The 17,988-nt window shown below is 39.7% G+C and overlaps 1 protein-coding gene across 4 annotated transcripts in view; it reads right to left on the bottom strand.

Annotated features, from left to right (window-relative positions):
* tut4 (terminal uridylyl transferase 4) overlaps positions 1-17,988 on the bottom strand; it is a 75,663-nt gene that overhangs the window by 39,562 nt on the left and 18,113 nt on the right. For all 4 annotated transcript variants that reach the window (XM_048539095.2, XM_048539094.2, XM_048539096.2 and 1 more), the window contains exons 6-14: positions 17,820-17,936; positions 17,056-17,233; positions 14,235-14,323; positions 12,913-12,964; positions 9,286-9,355; positions 7,519-7,645; positions 5,676-5,795; positions 3,091-3,321; positions 2,112-2,286 (exon numbers count right to left, since the gene is read on the bottom strand). In XM_048539095.2, the coding sequence (XP_048395052.1) occupies positions 2,112-2,286; positions 3,091-3,321; positions 5,676-5,795; positions 7,519-7,645; positions 9,286-9,355; positions 12,913-12,964; positions 14,235-14,323; positions 17,056-17,233; positions 17,820-17,936 (1,159 nt within the window). The remainder of the gene's footprint in view (positions 1-2,111; positions 2,287-3,090; positions 3,322-5,675; positions 5,796-7,518; positions 7,646-9,285; positions 9,356-12,912; positions 12,965-14,234; positions 14,324-17,055; positions 17,234-17,819; positions 17,937-17,988) is intronic.

Genomic DNA, 17,988 nt, shown 5'->3' on the forward strand with positions numbered 1-17,988 from the left:
CACTGTTTAAGCCAGCATTTATTGCCCATCCCAGAGCAGTTGGGAGTCTGTGAGTATACAGTCACATGTAATCCAGACCAGGTAAGGGTGACAGTTTCCTTACTGAAACGACATAGGTGACCCTATGGGTTTTTGGATTCATGGTTTTCACTGGAATCTTAATTCCAGTTTTTTAAAAATCAAATTCAAATTCCCCCATCTGCTGCAGCAGGGTTTGAAACCAGGTCCTCAGAACGGTATCTAGGTCACTGGATTAACAATCCAGTCACAATACTACTAGGCCACATTTTCCCCAATGGGGCTCACTGCCACAGGAGCATGTGAAGGCCAAATCACTGAATGTATTTAAGATGTAGATAGATAGGTTCTCCAAAACTGGCCTCACCAATGTCTTATACAGCTACAGCATGATATCCCAATGCTTGTACTTCATTTTCTGACCAATGAAGGCAAGCACGCCAAACATCACCTTTACCACTGTCTACCTGTGACTTTATTTCCCTGGAGCATAGGGTGCCGAAGGGTGACCTCAAACAGGTTTATCCAATCATGAGGGGCACAGATAAGGTGAATAGCCAAAATCTTTCCCCAGGGTAGGGGAGTCTAAAACTAAAAGGCATTGTTTAAAGTGATGGGGGAAATATTTAAAAAGGTCCTGAGGGGCAACTTTTACACACAGAGAGTGGTGTGCAAATGGAACAAAGTGCCAGAGGCAGGTACCACTGCAATACTTAAAAGTCATTTAGACAGGTACACGAACAGGAAATGTTTGGAGAGATATGCGGCAGTGGACTAATTTAGTTTGGGAAACCTGGTTGACATGGACGAGTTGGACAGAGGGGTCTGTTTCTGTGCTGTGAGACTCTATGGCTCGATGCCAGGGGCCAGCTGCTTCCTAGCCACATGCTCATTTCAGGGCTCATGCAATTCCTACTCTTGATTAGTGGAACATTTTGCAACTTGTCCAGCTACCAAATGGCTCTCGATAGAAATCCAACAGCAGAAATCATAAGTTATTTTCCTAATTTCCATTCTTGGCATCCATCTTTCAATAATGCAAACATAAATACTTTCATGTCCTGTGTCTTGCTTGTCATTGCTACTGATATTTGCATAGGGGCTTTGACATGATAGATGCCGGAAGTTTATGTCCTGTTGTGAGGAGTCGAGGATCAGATAGCAAAATCCCACAGCAAGAGATCACCCATTTAAGACAGAAATTAGGAAGTGTTTCTTTTGAGATAAACAGTCAAAAGGTAATTCAGTGTCTTTCCATAAAATTATAAACATCCTACTAGTGTAGTAAATTAGAATTAGGTATATTGATACTGTAAATAATAAGATTTCAGTGATAATGGGTTTTCAGCCCAATGAAAAAATATGACAAAAATATGTGCACAGTTGATAAGTAAGAATACAAATAAGAGGCGTAGCCAAATGGCCCAACGAGCTGGCTCTGCACTTCAATAAAATCATAGCTGATCTTCAAACGTCTATCATCATTAATACTTAGAGTTATAATAATATTCTGGCTAAATTTGGTACTGAAGTAATCAACTGAGACGACAAACTGAAATCCTGGAGGGAGGCTTGAACCCACAACTTTATGATTCAAGAGGTGGAGTGTTACTACTGGTCCAAAATGATACTGACTGGAAATTGTATAAAAGGGTTCATTTGTTATGTTAATGTCTTGAACATAATTAGTACCTTTCAAAACCTCTTAGCCTCATTTTCAATACCAAATAGTCCTTTATGATCATTCTGGGCACTAGAATTTGTTATCCATTTCATCAGAAAATTTAAGTTAATGAGTGTGCCAGTTTTGACATCTTTACAGTTTTTTATAAACTTAACCAGTTTTTCTCATCAACTTTTTCAGAGAGGTTATTGCAAACCTCTGGAACATGTGGGATTTGAACCCAATCTTCGCAGTCCAAGGAGCATGGACACTATCACTGCACCAGGAGAGGGCCATATTAAAGGAACACCTCCAACCTCAGGGACTTTAACCCAGAATCTTTGAATGCCTCAGCTTTAACTACAAGTCCAATGCCCATTGCATCACAGTACCATTTTTTCTACTGATTAAATGTTTATGTTCACCTCACCCTCAATAGCTATTCTTCTTTTCGGCCAATTTTTATTTTCTCTCGTTACAAGATCTTTTACCCGTATGCAGATGACGTACTCTTCCAATGCAAACTCTAGAGTGTAAAATTTCAGTAACTCTAGCCAGAGGTGCCCAAGAGAAATGTGATGTGTTGAACCAAACTTCAACGCAGCCTAACAGGAAATGAGAAAGCATGATAAATGATGAGAAAGCATGATATAAGAATTTTCTTCAAGTCTATCTGCTTAAAAGATCCATTTAAATTTGCAGTAATAGGCAGGAATCAGAGTTGTGTCAATATAACAAATTCAACTAATTTCACTGCAAAGTTATTAGGTACCATAAAGTTACCTCCAAATTAGGCCCTACAGTGGCCAAATCTCAGCAGAAACTGTACAATAAGAAAATGAGAATTATAAGCGTATTTTAAAACAGAATCAGCTGTCAGTCATTATATATTAGAGATAATTACAAATTTAATTTCATGCTGTGATACCTAGGTGTAGAGAAAGTAAAAATCTAGAACCGTACACTCGAGCAATGCTCAGAGTCTGCACTTCAGATAGCTGGATTTAATTCTCACTTGTACTTGTCATTCTGGTCAACTTCTCATTTCATAAATTTCTTCTTTATAATACTGTGAAACAGTCCTGCATCAAGCTTTCCAATCAACATCTTAAAAGATCTTTTAGAATATGAGGTGAAAGGTGTGAATATTATTGATATTTGAAATTTCAATTCTAACCACGTTAGATGTAAGTTCAAACCTTTAATGTAGGGAGATTTTTCATCAATTCAATTTTCCTCGGATCACATACACTTCACAGTTAATGCTATAACACAATAACATCGAGATAATTTCACATTCAGCTCTATCACTTACATTGCTCAATAAATACCAAAAATTTCAAATAAAAATTCATAATAGTACCAAAATTATAACAGTATAGCTTTAGAAATGAACATACTAAACTTACTTTGCCTTGCTTTTCTTTCAATAAAGTACTTTGGTTATGAGGTTCAGTGCTTTCCATCTTCTTATTTGAAGATTTCCTATGTTCTGCTTTATTTAAGGTTTTACCATCTCCATTGCTTATATTTTTTGTTTCTCCAGAGTTCGCTGGTCTGTGCTCCCATAATACATATTCATCATTCTGTATTCCCTTCAGATGGTATTCATCAATTCTTTTCAAGTCAAAACCTTCAATCTAGGATTCCAAAACGTGACAAATGAACTTTTTCCACTAGCTCAAAAGCAAAATGGGAGGATCAATTTAAGGTGTACATAAAAAAAACTCTAGGGCAGAAATTCATCTTGGTTGATGGTGCTAAAATGATAAGTTACAGCCAATCCAATACTACACATTTTGCACCACTGTCTGAGATTAGTTTCTAAACACTTTGGGTTGAATCTTATGTTTTATTTGGCTAGGTCCAGTTTGCGAAGCCTAGCAATTCTCTTGAGGACATTTCCAAATTGCCTCATTAATCACCAACCACACCCCTATGGTGTCTCTCACCTTTAATTTCTGCCCTATTTTATCACAGTCATTCTTGTGATGAGTAAGTCACCACTCAGCAAATATCCTGGAATTCACCAGCATCAACTGCTTCTGCACCATCTTTCAAAGCTCATTAAACAAGTATTGGCAGTCCAAAGCTGCTCTGCCCAATACCTGACATTTACTCCAGACATGGCAGACAGGGGAAAAATCAGCACACTGCTTTATGATCTGGGTCCTGGAGGTCCTGCTGAACAGGGTGGTGCCAGTGTGGGATTTCCTCCTCCGCCGGATCAGCATTGGGTATGTTACAGGACTCTGCCAGCTTCATCAAGGTTGCCATCCCAGTTAGTGCAGTCTCAGTCATTTGGAGAAATGCCCAACACTGTCGGTAGAAGGTAAATGTCCTTCTGCACTCTGCCAACCTAAGTGCCATCATTTTCTCTTCGGAACCCCACACTCACTCTATCTCTGCTATAGTATCTCCACCTGAGAAACATGCTCCATCACTATTACTGTTGCCTGCAACGTTTTCACTTATCGGTCTCATCTAACCCTACCCACTTCACCACTAACCCTGCATATCTACCACCTGTGCTGCCTACTCATTCACTGAGGATACCTCCCTTTCTGCACCGACAGTAAAAGCTGCGCCACCCATTTTCATCTCCCATTATACCTGCCTCTAGCTCATCCCATGAGGTAAACAGGTCATATTAGGACAGAAGGACTCAAGGCAGATGTGTCCTGCCCATCATTTGGCTCCTCACCCCTTAAGAGGGGAAGATTCTGACTGACCACCCTTGCCAGAGCCTGGCCTGATTTCAGAGGTTGCACTTGACATACTGTGTGCTAGTACTCCTGGCCAAAGTCCATCTCACTTGAGTAAGGCCTGTTGACAACTATGAAAAACTTTGTAGCTTTGTGTCTGTGCCAAAAGGCATGGCAAGACAGTAGAAATATGAGCCTGGTATCTCTGGTTGAGGAAGCGAAATGCAGAAAGGCAAGGTAGGCCAGGGGTGTTGTGATCATCAGAGAGGCTCAGGTCGAGTGAGCGCTATGAATAGCCCGGAGATACAGCCTGGTACAATCTACGAACTGGGTGCATGCCCCTGAGCACAAAGTGTCCTTGCTGGAGGAGTCCAGTGACAGCCCAAGGTGTGGCACTGAAAGGATACTAGTGATAGTGGGTCAAGTCTTCTCTACAGACAACAAGCAAAACGAACATCATCTACAAAATACCTTGCAAGAACTGTGACAAACACTACATTGGACAAACAGGCAGAAAGCTAGCCACCAGGATACATGAACATCAACCAGCCACAAAAAGACATGACCCCACTATCACTAGTATCCTTACATACAGATGAGGAAGGACACCACTTTGACTGGGAGAACACATCCATCCTAGGACAAGCCAAATAGAGACACGCACGAGAATTCCTAGAAGCATGGCATTCCAACCGGAACTCCATCAACAAACATATTGATTTGGAGCCAATCTAGCATCCTCTGAGAAAAATAACAGGAAATGGCATCACCAATGCAGGAAATGACATCACCAACCCAAGGAAACCTAAACAGATAAACAGAAAGCGGACAGAACACCAGTGCTTCACCAGAGGCTCACTGATGATGTTACCTAGAATGGTGACGAAACGTCTGAAAACTAACATTCCAGCTCAGCGAGCAAACTTACATCCAGACATTTAACATGCATTAGTCTCCAGCAAATGGCATCTCACTACTGCCTAGTGTGAGTCTTGCCATGCTGCTTGTGAAAAGCATTAAAGATGGTGTGAGATGATCTTGATATCAAGTCTAGTCTCATGATTCTGTAACAAAGCTTGCCATATTCAGATCTCTATAAGAATCTGCTGACTGATGTCACTGATATACAGCAAAAGTACCTGTGTAAATAAATCATATTGCTGTCATTTTAGAAAAATGTTGGCCATGTGATTTGTCATTTGATGCTTCTTATAAAAAGCTAAACAAGATATGAATCAAAGGAAAACAGAAGAATGAGCCCCTCGTAGTAAAAATATAATGATCCTCACCCATGAGCCCAAGTAAGCTGGTAAAAGAGGTTCTTGTCTTTGCTGAAGAAAAAATATCACCATCAATGTAAATGAATAGGAGGGAATGCCACCTTCTGCTTGACAGTCTATGTGGCACACCTAAAATGACAAAGAATTTGAAAGATGAGAAATAGCTTACTGTCAATACACCTTATAATAAGATAATATTTTCAAAAATTAGGCAATGAAGTGTTGTTCCATCATCAAATGACAGCTGAAGAAAAATGAAACTGTTAAACAATTTTTAGACAAGACTTTTATTGTGAAGGTGCTTCTCAAACATGTAAGAAAAGTGTGAAGTCAAGCCAAAAGGGAAATGGTTGTGAGGACAGAAGGTGTCGAAAAAATGGATTTTCAGCAGAGTCCAAAGACAGCAAGCAGAAAGACAGAAACATTTAAGGAAGAGAATTTGACAACATTAGGCCTACGAAACACAACTCAGACCTGCCAATGCTGGATTTGAGAGGACAAGAAAGAAGCAACAACAACAGTAGCAGCAGCAGAGCAGTGGTGAATTTCAGGGGAGTGATAAGCTGCAGTGGTTAAGAAAATAGCCAAGAGTGAGATCCCAGAGACATTTAAAGACAAGGTTTAGAATTTTAAATTTGAAACATTATGGGTCTGGAAGTTAATATAGAAAGGATACAGGTGAAGGGTAAAGGCAAAAATGGGAATTAGTGCAGAATTAGATATAAGAACAGACTTTTGAATGAGCTGAAGAATATGTTGCACAAAAGGAAGAAGTTAATGAGATCGTGGATTAAAATGATGGAATTTAGGAGGGATATTGGACAGTAAAGTCTGGAAAAGAAAAAGGTATTAATAAGGTTCAACAATAAGTTGGATGAGGTCAAAGCAGACAATTTTATTATACTGGTATTATGTGATTTTCATATAGTGCAAGCAATGGGATTGGAAAACTGGTTTGGGGACCAAACAGATTGTAAGCTCTGATTCAGCCTCATGCAGCAGTCAGGAAAAGTGTGTTAATTATTGGGGTGTGCAAATCATGCTCAGGCTTGTTATCTTTCCAATGACTATCTCGGGAAAACTATGGCTCATGTAAAACTCAATTTAAAACGAGCATGCTGATAGCTGAGGACCAGTGAAAGGTTTAGAGAGGACATGGAGAAGTGCTATTTCTGCATAAATAGAAATGGAACTAGTGTTTTTGGAAAATATTGAAAATATTTTGTTTCTGATTCCCAATATCTGCAGTTTTCTGTTTTTTTTTCTGTTTTATGGAATGCTTAGGAGGCCCCTGCGATGACAGTAGGGTTGGAAGAAAAGCCATTACCATTGACTTGGTACCAAATTCAAAGTGATACCAGGAAAGGGAAAATTCAGGCAACTGAAATCACTAGAGCTTCTGGGGTTACTTTCTTCAAGCTCAGTGCTGATTGTTATTTTGCTACCGACTGCAAAATATGAGCCAACAGTAGTTCTGAGGAAGGGTCACCGGAACCAAAACGTTAATTCTGTTTTCTCCTCCACAGATGCTGCCAGACCTGCTGAGCTTTCCCAGCAACTTCGTTTTTGTTCCTGAATAGTTCATTATTGCTAAAAAGGCAATTGTAGTGCATGGACGAGTACTGAGGAACAAACTTACAACAGTCCTCTGACCATGCAACCTGTCCCTTTCCAAAAGTGCAATGAAAATTCAATCTAAATTACAGCCCCAAGTCCCAGAGCAGCATTTAAACCAACAGCTGACTCAAATGCTTCAGTGAGCTACTCTCTCAATTGCCAGACTCAAGATTGACCCAGTGTGCATTTCCATTCTGATTTAGTCAAACATTTGATTCAGAAGCAAGATACTCACCCTTGCCCAACACCGAAATGCTAGAACTAGCGGGATCAGCCGAGGCTCCAATTTGGCCAGAGCTGCTAGCAGGTTAGTAGTAAGGCAGGCCACATCGTTCCCTGCACTGACTTTGCAAATCAGACCACTGTAGATGAAGAGAATAAGGACATTCTGAAAACTGTTTCTACAGGTTATTGCCCTTGAAAGAATAAAGTGATTTTGTTTTTGCATGATTTAGTCGTTTTAATTCAATTGTTAAATATTTGACAAGTAGCTACAAAGAACTTGAATGCAGCCATTCCTCCACGGATCACATCTGCTACACTCAGTTGAGAATACGGAAGGAAACCAATTGGCTAGTAAATTCTACCCACTGCACTTCCTGTAATATTACACCGTGTGTTCTGTATGCATTGAGATGACTTTAATTTGGGTCATTATACTCTCTTTTATGAATGAGACAGTTTGAATGTTATTATTCAATGAGGAGTGGAAAGGTGAAAAGGCTATTACGGCTAACTGCAGGGCTGCAATTTTGAGCACAGGGCATAAACCTGTAAGACAAGCTGAGTGACCGCACAGATTCAAGGATGTGCACGTATGTTGCATTTTCCACAATATCAAGAGATCCTAAAATGCTTTATACCTAATGCAAATATTGAAACTTAGCTAATATTGGAATTATAGACAAATACTGCAGCTGATCTGTGCATCCTGAATTTACACAAATAGCAATGAGATAAATGGCCAGATAACCTGCCAATGTTGGTTGAGGAGTATATTTTGATCAAGATAAAGGGAGCATTCTCCCTTTTTCTTTAAATAGTTTATGCATATTTCAGGGACAAAAATAACCCTGGTTTAATTTTTCTCCTAAAGCCACCTTTAAAACTTTAGAAGTACCTCACTATTCCACTTAACTGTCAGCTTGGATTATGTACTTATGTTTCTGGAAAACAATTTAAAGTTACAGCCTTCAGTCTCAAGAGACTACAGTGTGTGCACAGAGTGAACAAGTTTAAAAACAAACCATCAGGAAAGAAATATAGATTGAACACACGTCTATGCATTTCTCCACCACATCTAAAATTTGAATTCAAGTATTTTAATCGTCATCAAATCAATCCCTATTATTTACCATTAAACCACTGGGATTATTGCCTTTATTTATTTATAAATTAGCATATCTTGTTGGGAGTTAAATTCTATGTTAAATAGCAACAATAATATAGTCACTTCAATCACTTGTAATGTACTTGAATATTTACATGCATGTCAACTTGGATGTTTATTATTGGTGAAGCATTTCACTGAAAGGTGAGAAAGGTGAGAATCAAACTACACGATTATAATTAAAGCAACATCTCTACTTTAAAGGGCATGTAATGCAAATTAGACATTCACTGCACAAAGGTTATACAGCATATACAATTATTTGTCAAGAATTTGTTAAGTAACATATCCTAGTGGTTTTAATAAAAACTGAATATATACAATGAAAACAAGACAAAATTATGAAGAACAGTGGATTTGTCAGGACCCTAGATTAAAAAAAAACATACATGTTTGATGGAAACCTTTAATTTGACTGAATGGATGATGATTGTACAAATGATTCTGTGGTCTAAGGTATTAGGATATCCCTCAAAGTCAAGCATCAACCATATCATGCTGTTTCTCATGCTGTATCTTCTGTATATTCTAAATTATATGCAAGAAAATTCCATAATCATTTGGAAGAAAGGAATAAAATAAATTTTCCCTGTAATTACAGGGTACACAAACCTTTGTATATCCCTGCAGGAGATAATTGGAACTTTGGCATGGAAATCAGACTCGACATCTGAATATAAAGCTGCAAGGTAATGTTTTAATATATTAAGGATAAAGGCAATAAAAATCATAGAATCATAGAATGCCTACAGTGTGGAAACAGGCCATTGGCCCAACAAATCCACACCAACTCTCCGAATAGCATCCCATTCAGACTTAGCCCCCCCAACCCTATCTGTGTAGCCCTGCATTTCCCATGGCTAATCCACCTCACCTACACATCCCTGGACACTATAGGCAATTTAGCACGGCTAATCCACCTAACCTGCGCATTATGCATGATTTTAAAATTACTGACAATATATGGATGTTATGTTTTTTCCAATTTCAGACTGAATACGAATGATGCTTTCTTAAGTAGAAAAATCGGTCTATTTCAGAATAGAAGAGTTACTAGAGTGAAAACAGCCAAAGTTCATCTATTTGGGATAATGGGAACTGCAGATGCTGGAGAATCCAAGATAATAAAATGTGAGGCTGGATGAACACAGCAGGCCAACCAGCATCTCAGGAGCACAAAAGCTGACGTTTCGGGCCTAGACCCTTCATCAGAGAGGGGGATGGGGTGAGGGTTCTGGAATAAATAGGGAGAGAGGGGGAGGCGGACCGAAGATGGAAAGAAAAGAAGATAGGTGGAGAGGAGAGTATAGGTGGGGAAGTAGGGAGGGGATAGGTCAGTCCAGGGAAGACGGACAGGTCAAGGAGGTGGGATGAGGTTAGTAGTTAGATGGGGGTGCGGCTTGGGGTGGGAGGAAGGGATGGGTGAGAGGAAGAACAGGTTAGGGAGGCAGAGACAGGTTGGAGTGGTTTTGGGATGCAGTGGGTGGAGGGGAAGAGCTGGGCTGGTTGTGTGGTGCAGTGGGGGGAGGGGAGGAACTGGGCTGGTTTAGGGATGCGGTGGGGGAAGGGGAGATTTTGAAACTGGTGAAGTCCACATTGATACCATTAGGCTGCAGGGTTCCCAAGCGGAATATGAGTTGCTGTTCCTGCAACCTTCGGGTGGCATCATTGTGGCACTGCAGGAGGCCCATGATGGACATGTCATCTAAAGAATGGGAGGGGGAGTGGAAATGGTTTGCGACTGGGAGGTGCAGTTGTTTGTTGCGAACTGAGCGGAGGTGTTCTGCAAAGCGGTACCCAAGCCTCCGCTTGGTTTCCCCAATGTAGAGGGAGCCACACCGGGTACAGTGGATGCAGTATACCACATTGGCATATGTGCAGGTGAACCTCTGCTTAATGTGGAATGTCATCTTGGGGCCTGGGATAGGGGTGAAGGAGGAGGTGTGGGGGCAAGTGTAGCATTTCCTGCGGTTGCAGGGGAAGGTGCCGGGTGTGGTGGGGTTGGAGGGCAGTGTGGAGCGAACAAGGGAGTCACGGAGAGAGTGGTCTCTCCGGAAAGCAGACAGGGGTGGGGATGGAAAAATGTCTTGGGTGGTGGGGTCGGATTGTAGATGGCAGAAGTGTCGGAGGATGATGCGTTGTATCCGGAGGTTGGTGGGGTGGTGTGTGAGAACGAGGGGGATCCTCTTTGGGCGACTGTGGCGGGGGCAGGGTGTGAGGGATGTGTTGCAGGAAATACGGGAGACGCTCCTGTATCCCCTCCCTACCTCTCCACCTATACTCTCTCCACCTATCTTCTTTTCTCTCCATTTTCGGTCCGCCTCCCTATTTATTCCAGAACCCTCACCCCATCCCCCTCTCTGATGAAGGGTCTAGGCCCGAAACGTCAGCTTTGTGCTCCTGAGATGCTACTTGGCCTGCTGTGTTCATCCAGCCTCACATTTTTTCATCTATTTGGTATTTTTTATTTGTTAAAGGAAGGCCAGCATTTATTGCTTATCGTAACTTCCTCAATAAAGTGGTAGTAAGCCACATTCTTGAAATGCTGCTACATTTGTGGTGCAAGTACACCCACAATAGACTACATATCAAATTATTCAAATACTGTAATCAAAAATGTTGTCTTCTGAAAGAATCATATGTAATTGCTAACAAATTTATCCATCATTTTTCTTGGGAGCCTATTATATCAACCAATTGCTCAATATTGTTCCCAAGATTTATTTTAAATCTATATCTTCTTCGAGTATAGGCCATGTACTATGTTGCTATTCTGGAGAAGGCGCATAAGCTTGTTTTGATGTACACCATATTATCCCAATTTAAGACACATGAAAACAACAATCATTTCACCATTCAACATCATCTTTTCCAGTGCATATTTAGATTGATCATAATTACAACTGTTACGTACATGTACACCAACTGAATATATGTTGAAAAGAAATGATAGACCAACATCCAATACGTTCATTTAATCAGAATCTGTTGAGCAATATTATAGAAACACACTTAATTATGTTTATTGTGGTTTCAGAAACTATTGTTGATACAGAATCATTATGGTGTGGAAGGCCATTCAGCCCACTGTGACCATGCTGACTCTCCAAATGAACACTATGACCAATCACTTGTCTTTTCACTATAACGCTGCATAAACCAACATAAATTAATGAACAGTAAATGATTATGTCATCAAGTTAGCATCTTATGATCAGTACCAGAATAAACATATCAAATCTTTACAGCTATTTGGAAAAGGACTGCAAAACAAGAGTTCCAAGGATTGCCAGATGTCTTGTGTAGATCGAAGCTACACTATCTCAAGACAAAACTAAGAAGACATCTTTCTGACGTAATTCACTGCAGGCCAGGCCAAAAGACAGATGAGGTCCATTATCATCATCATTATAATATGTGGTTTGCCCTTCAAACACAGCCTCAAACACTGATTGAAACCACAGAAGTGAAAAGCCACACTTCAGAATTCTTATTGGACTACCAAAGCACCTTATTTGGAAAGAGGCTTGACACTGCACCGGAGGTCACATGATAAGGAAGGCATATTTGCTCCTCGCTAAAAGAGGTATGAGCAGAATTCAAACTGACATTCAACAGAATTCCATGAGAGAGAGAGTCCTGCTAGTAGAGTAACCAGAACTCTGTTTCTAACTGCACTATCTTGAAAGAGAAAGAAGGTCTTTTTCCTTCGACCTGTTCCACTTTCAAGTTCCCCTGAAAAATGCACCTTCAGGCAGATCAATTACTCGAACCTTCGCAGCTACTAAGATATCTCTCAAATTTCAACAAATTCACTCCAGCCAATGCATCAGTTCAATTAAGGAACATCAGGCCTGTGCCATAATAGGAGACTGGGTTAAATTTCATTTTTATAATTACTGTTTTATCTTTAGCTGTATCTATATTGTGTGTGAGAGATGATGTGGGTGAGTCGAATTAGTGGCAGTCACATTTTTGTTAACCTATGGAGAAAGTGTGTGAGAAAAAAATTAACCTTCTTCAATTTTAAATGCAGAAAAATTTCCTGCTTGGCAAATAAAAGTAAATAGCTAAATACGGTATCCATGACACCAGCCTCCATGTGACTCTGTATGGCCACAATCAGGAACTCTACATGTAGAAGCTCACTTTGTGGCTCCACCCAATGACCCCACTATCTCGACAAAACAGTTTTTAGTAGTCACGTCTTGAAATATCAAAGGTAGTCAGTAAACTTACAAGTGTTTTTAATAATGTCCAGCACTTGAATCAAAACATCTGGCTGATTTAACTGCAAAAGAAACAATAATGGATAAAGCTAAAGTCCTGCAATTCTACAAAGGAAGAATCAAAAATCAATTCTTTAAACCTTCACAATACATAACAAAATACATTATTTTAATCATGTTTATTAAGCATAACAGGAGAAGTGGAGATCTTATAATGCTTTGTCCTTCTATCATTCATGTTGGTGTTGCTAGCTAGACTAGCAATTATTGCCCATTCTCAACTGCCCAGTTGACAGTTAAGAGTCAACCACATTGGCGTGGGTCTTCAACCAAAATAGGGAAGAATTACAGATTTCCTTCTTTAAAAGGCATTAGTAAACCAGAAGGGTTTTTACAGCAATCAGCACTACATGGTTGTCATTAGGATAGTTTTTCATTCCAGATCTTCAATGAATTCAAAATTTTAACACCTGCCATGGTGGGATTTAAACTCACGACCCCAGAATATAAACCTGGGGTTCTGGGTTATTAGCTCAGTGACATTACCACTACACCACCATCTCCGCTGTACAAATCAATTCCAGAATACATTCAAGAGATGCTTATTCAGCTCAAATGTTATCACTTCATATCAGGGATGCATAAGTCACGAATTTGTATCAAAATCTCAAATTTCCTAAAAGAATCTAATAATCTGACATCATAAATCTTTCACCAGTTTAATTTCACTTACCATGTACTGCCACATTTTGTTTGCTAAGTTATAAGATTTGTCTCCTCCAAAATAACAGATGGTTAGTGTTCCCAGTCAGTGCAAGGGAAGTATGAAAGACTTTTGGACAATGAGCCGTTTGCAGGACTTGCAATATGTCTGGAAGCAAGTTCTAGCAGGTTATCAGAAAGTGCCTCTCGTAAAGTAAAGGTTCCCTTTCGAATGAGAATGATTTGTTATGGAAGGATTTGATGTCAACATTGGCAATGGGGCAATAGTAGAAGTAATCAAAGGATATAATTAATTTTAAAACAATATTTTATTTTAAATAAGGAAATAATTTCAAATCCAGCCTGAAGTCTAGAACGTCTCATGCTGTGGCACATTTCCAGTTCTTGGAGTCAGTTATTGAACCTATCAAAAACAAGCACTTAAGAGTCCCAAATTGTGAGTGGACGCAGACGACGTTTCTGACTGGTAAACCCAGCAGTGAATTTTACCAGGAATTTTACGAGGCTTCTGACATGATTTTGTTGCCGCACTCTATATTTTGAGCCCTGATGTATAATCCATGTTTATGTGTCATAAAAGTGTCAATTGAAACATGTCGTATCACTTACATGGGAAGGGAATTTTACATCAATGTTGATGTCACTAGTTTTGAAAGCAAACCTTGTAAGACAAGAACCATACAACCTCAATGAGCAATCTGTAAAACAAATAAAAGCAAAAGATATCAACAAAGATTTATGTAGACTCAGCTGGGTAGGTAAACATTCTAGTTCATTAACATCCTTTCTATCCTTTCACTTTCCCGAACAGAAAGCTAGCATTTTAGCTTGCTTCAACTATAACTTTAGCAATTACTATGTAATCTTCCTCTATTATAACTAGCTCTAAATTAATCTCTGCCAGCTCTATTGGAGACTCCATTTCCTGGACTCCAAATAGTTTTCTAGCTTGATGACTTCCTTTCCATGACTTCCAGTTTGAAGTCATTGTCAACTTCTATTTCCAGTCCATCTTTGCTTTCCTTGAAGTTTGTATTCACTGTATTAATTTTATCCTTCTGAAAGAAATGATCACACTTCCCCGAGTGCCATTATACTGCCATTACCACTTTCGCAAGTTATGAAAGTTGTTATTATCTTTCAAATTTTCTATAACTTTGAATATCTTAGTTTAAAAACTGAAATGAACAACACATGCAGAACAAATCATTTTTGACAGATTCAACTTTGAAGATGCGTGTTCATTGATAGGTAAATGTTATTCCACAAGATTTGAACAAGGAACTGGTGTAGGTCATACAGCCTCTCGAGCCTGCTCCACTATTTGTAAGATCATGGCTAATCTGATTGAAACCTCAAATCCATGGTCCCACCTATCCCCAGAATGTTTCATTCTCTTGTCTGCAAGCCTAGCTGTCCAACCTTTCCTCACAAGATAGTCTGCCTATTTTAGGTTTTGTTCTGGTCAACCTTCGCTGGACAGCTTCCGAAGTATTCACATGTGTAATAATTCCATTAATGAGATGACTAATACAGTACTCCTAAATGGGCTCACCAGTGCCCTGTATAACTGGAGCATAACCTCCCTACTTATATATTCAAATCCCCTCTGTAATAAGTGTTAACATTCTATTAGCTTCCTTAATTACTTGCTGAACCTGCACACTAACCTTTTCTGATTCATACAGGAAGACAGCACTGTATCTCAGTGCTCTGCAATTTTGCACATTAGAGAACTTTATTTTTTCCTGCTGAAATGGACAATTTTACATTTTCCCATATTATACTCCATTTGTCACATCTTCACATGCTCACTTAACATATCAATATCCTTTTGTAGCCCCATGTCCTCTTCATAACTTACTTTTCTACCTACCTTTATGCCATCAGCAAATATGGCAACCAAGCCTTCCATCCCTTGATCCAAGTCATTAATATACATTGTAAACAGCTGAAGTCACATTACACCTTGTCACCCAGTTACTCCAATCACCCCCACTTCCCGTTAGCCGGCCAATATTCTATCTATACCAATATGCTATTCGCCACATCATCAGCTTTCAGTTTCTCCAAGAACCTTTGAGGTGGCACTTTATTAAATAACAACTAGGAGATCCCCCTTTATCCACATCACGTCACTTTATCAAAGAAGTTCAACAGATTGGTTAAATATGACTTCCATTTCAAACTACCATGTTAACTCAGTGTTCTTACCTTGAAGTTGTGCAAGTGCCCTGCTCCAAGTTTTTAATACAAGCTTCTCGTACTTTTCTGTGGACTGATATTAAGTTGACTAACTTGTAGTTTCCTGCTTTCTGTCTCCCTTCCTCTTTGAATAAAGGAGTTACATTTACTTTCTTTCAATGAAAGCGGACTCTCTCTCCAAATCAAGGAAGTTCAGAAAATCAACACTAAAGCATCAACCATTCCACCAGCCAATTTTGTTTTTACTCAGTACTACTTCACTGGTGACTGCAATTTTCCTGAGTTCCTCACTTCTTTATTTATTGCTGCTTCTTGGATATTACATGTGTCCTCTACAGTCTATACCTCGGAATTTTTCTTACTCATTAGAATGCATCTATACTATGTATTCTGTCATGTCCCCTTAAATGTCTGTCGCTGCATCTCTGCCAAGCATTCATCTCTCTAATCTGATTTGCGCATGCCAATTTGCACATGGGTAAGGCAATAATCGAGTTTAATGATCTTTTTTAGTTCTGTTGCTTAATCTGGCACCTAGGTCCTCATACTTACTGTGCACAGCCATCGGCTTTGTAATGCCTACGTCGTTAGTACCTACATGGATGATGACAACTGGATTCTCACTCACTTACTGCACCTTTACTCCAGTCCTGAGCAGATATCATAAATGTTGGCACTGGGCAGGCAATGCAGTCATTTGGATTCTTATTCTTGTTGCAGAGAACAGTGTTAATCTCTCTGATTATATTGACCCCCACTACCACTATATTCTTTCTCTTCTCACTTGAATGTCAGTCCTGTACCATCGTGCCTTAGTCAGTTAGCTTTTCCAATATTTAGCCTCCAATTTCATTCAGACAAACTAAAAGAATCTCAAGATTGTTGGGAACAATTGCAAAGACTGGCTCCTGCCCCCGGGTGCTCTTAACTACTCTTAACATACCCTCCTGTCCTTGGTATACTAATTAAACCTGATGATCCAATCTTAAGATTAATTCCTGGCACAAAGACTCTAGGCACGCTCCCAAATTCCGCATGATTCACAATTCCTCTAATTCAGTCTCCAGCAATATAAACCCTGAGCCGAAGCTGCTCAAACTTCAAACACTTACTCCAGTTGCACTTGCACTGGAACAAACTGGCATCCAGGAACCCCTACATACCGTAGCTGTGACACTTCATTGCGTATGACCAGCTGTAGAATATAACACAAAGCAATTCAGACCTGGCAAATGTTGCCGAATGATTTTCTCCATTTCATCCACAATATTCTTCCGGACATGGAATTCTTGCTCAGAGATCCCTTCTTGCTGTGCAGCTTGTAGCACAGCAGAATTTAATGCAGCCAGATGGTCAGGAGTTGGTGGTATTAGATTACGAAGTTCATTTTCTTCTTGCTTCTCCTGGAGGCAGAGGGCAATGGAACAAAATGATCTCAAGAAATCTGACAGCTCTATTTCTATATGGTGGCATAGTAGCTCAGTAGGTTAGCATCACTGACTCACAACTCCAGGGAACCAGGTTCAATGCCAGCCTTGGGTGACTGTCTGTGTGGACTTTGGGCATTGTCCTTGTGTCTGTGCTGATTTTTACTGGGTGCTCTGGTTTTTTAACCACATTCCAAAGATGTGCAGGCTTGGTGGATTACCCATGCTTAATTACCCTGTAGTGTCAAGGAGTGTGCAGGCTAGGTCTGTTAAGCATTGGAGTTGGGTCTAGCTGGGAAGACCTTCAAAGGGTCAGTGCAGACATGATGGGCCAAATGGCCTCCTTCTGCATTGGAGGGATTCTATGATTCTATACAACTCATGAATGAAAAGATCGCAATACAGTACTTCCTTTGATAATTGATTTTGTGTGACAGTACAACAGTACACAAAAGATACAAAGTATCACTAATAAAGCATTTGATGCAGGCTTACTGCTAATTTAAAAAAGAGTAAACATTTTAGAATATGATGCAAATCTATAAAAAATGAAAGCACTTACTGCAATATTTTTCTTATGCCGCTTTTCTTTTATATGCTTATGAGCACCCTGGATATTTTCAATGTGAACTAGGCAAAGTTTGCATAGGTACTGACATGAAGGATATTCTGACGAACGCTATTAAACAAAAAGTATGATACATATTAAGTATAACTAGAAACATTATACT

Source organism: Stegostoma tigrinum, chromosome 8 (genome assembly GCF_030684315.1).
Source record: "Stegostoma tigrinum isolate sSteTig4 chromosome 8, sSteTig4.hap1, whole genome shotgun sequence".
In the NCBI taxonomy this organism is placed as follows: Eukaryota; Metazoa; Chordata; class Chondrichthyes; order Orectolobiformes; family Stegostomatidae; genus Stegostoma; species Stegostoma tigrinum.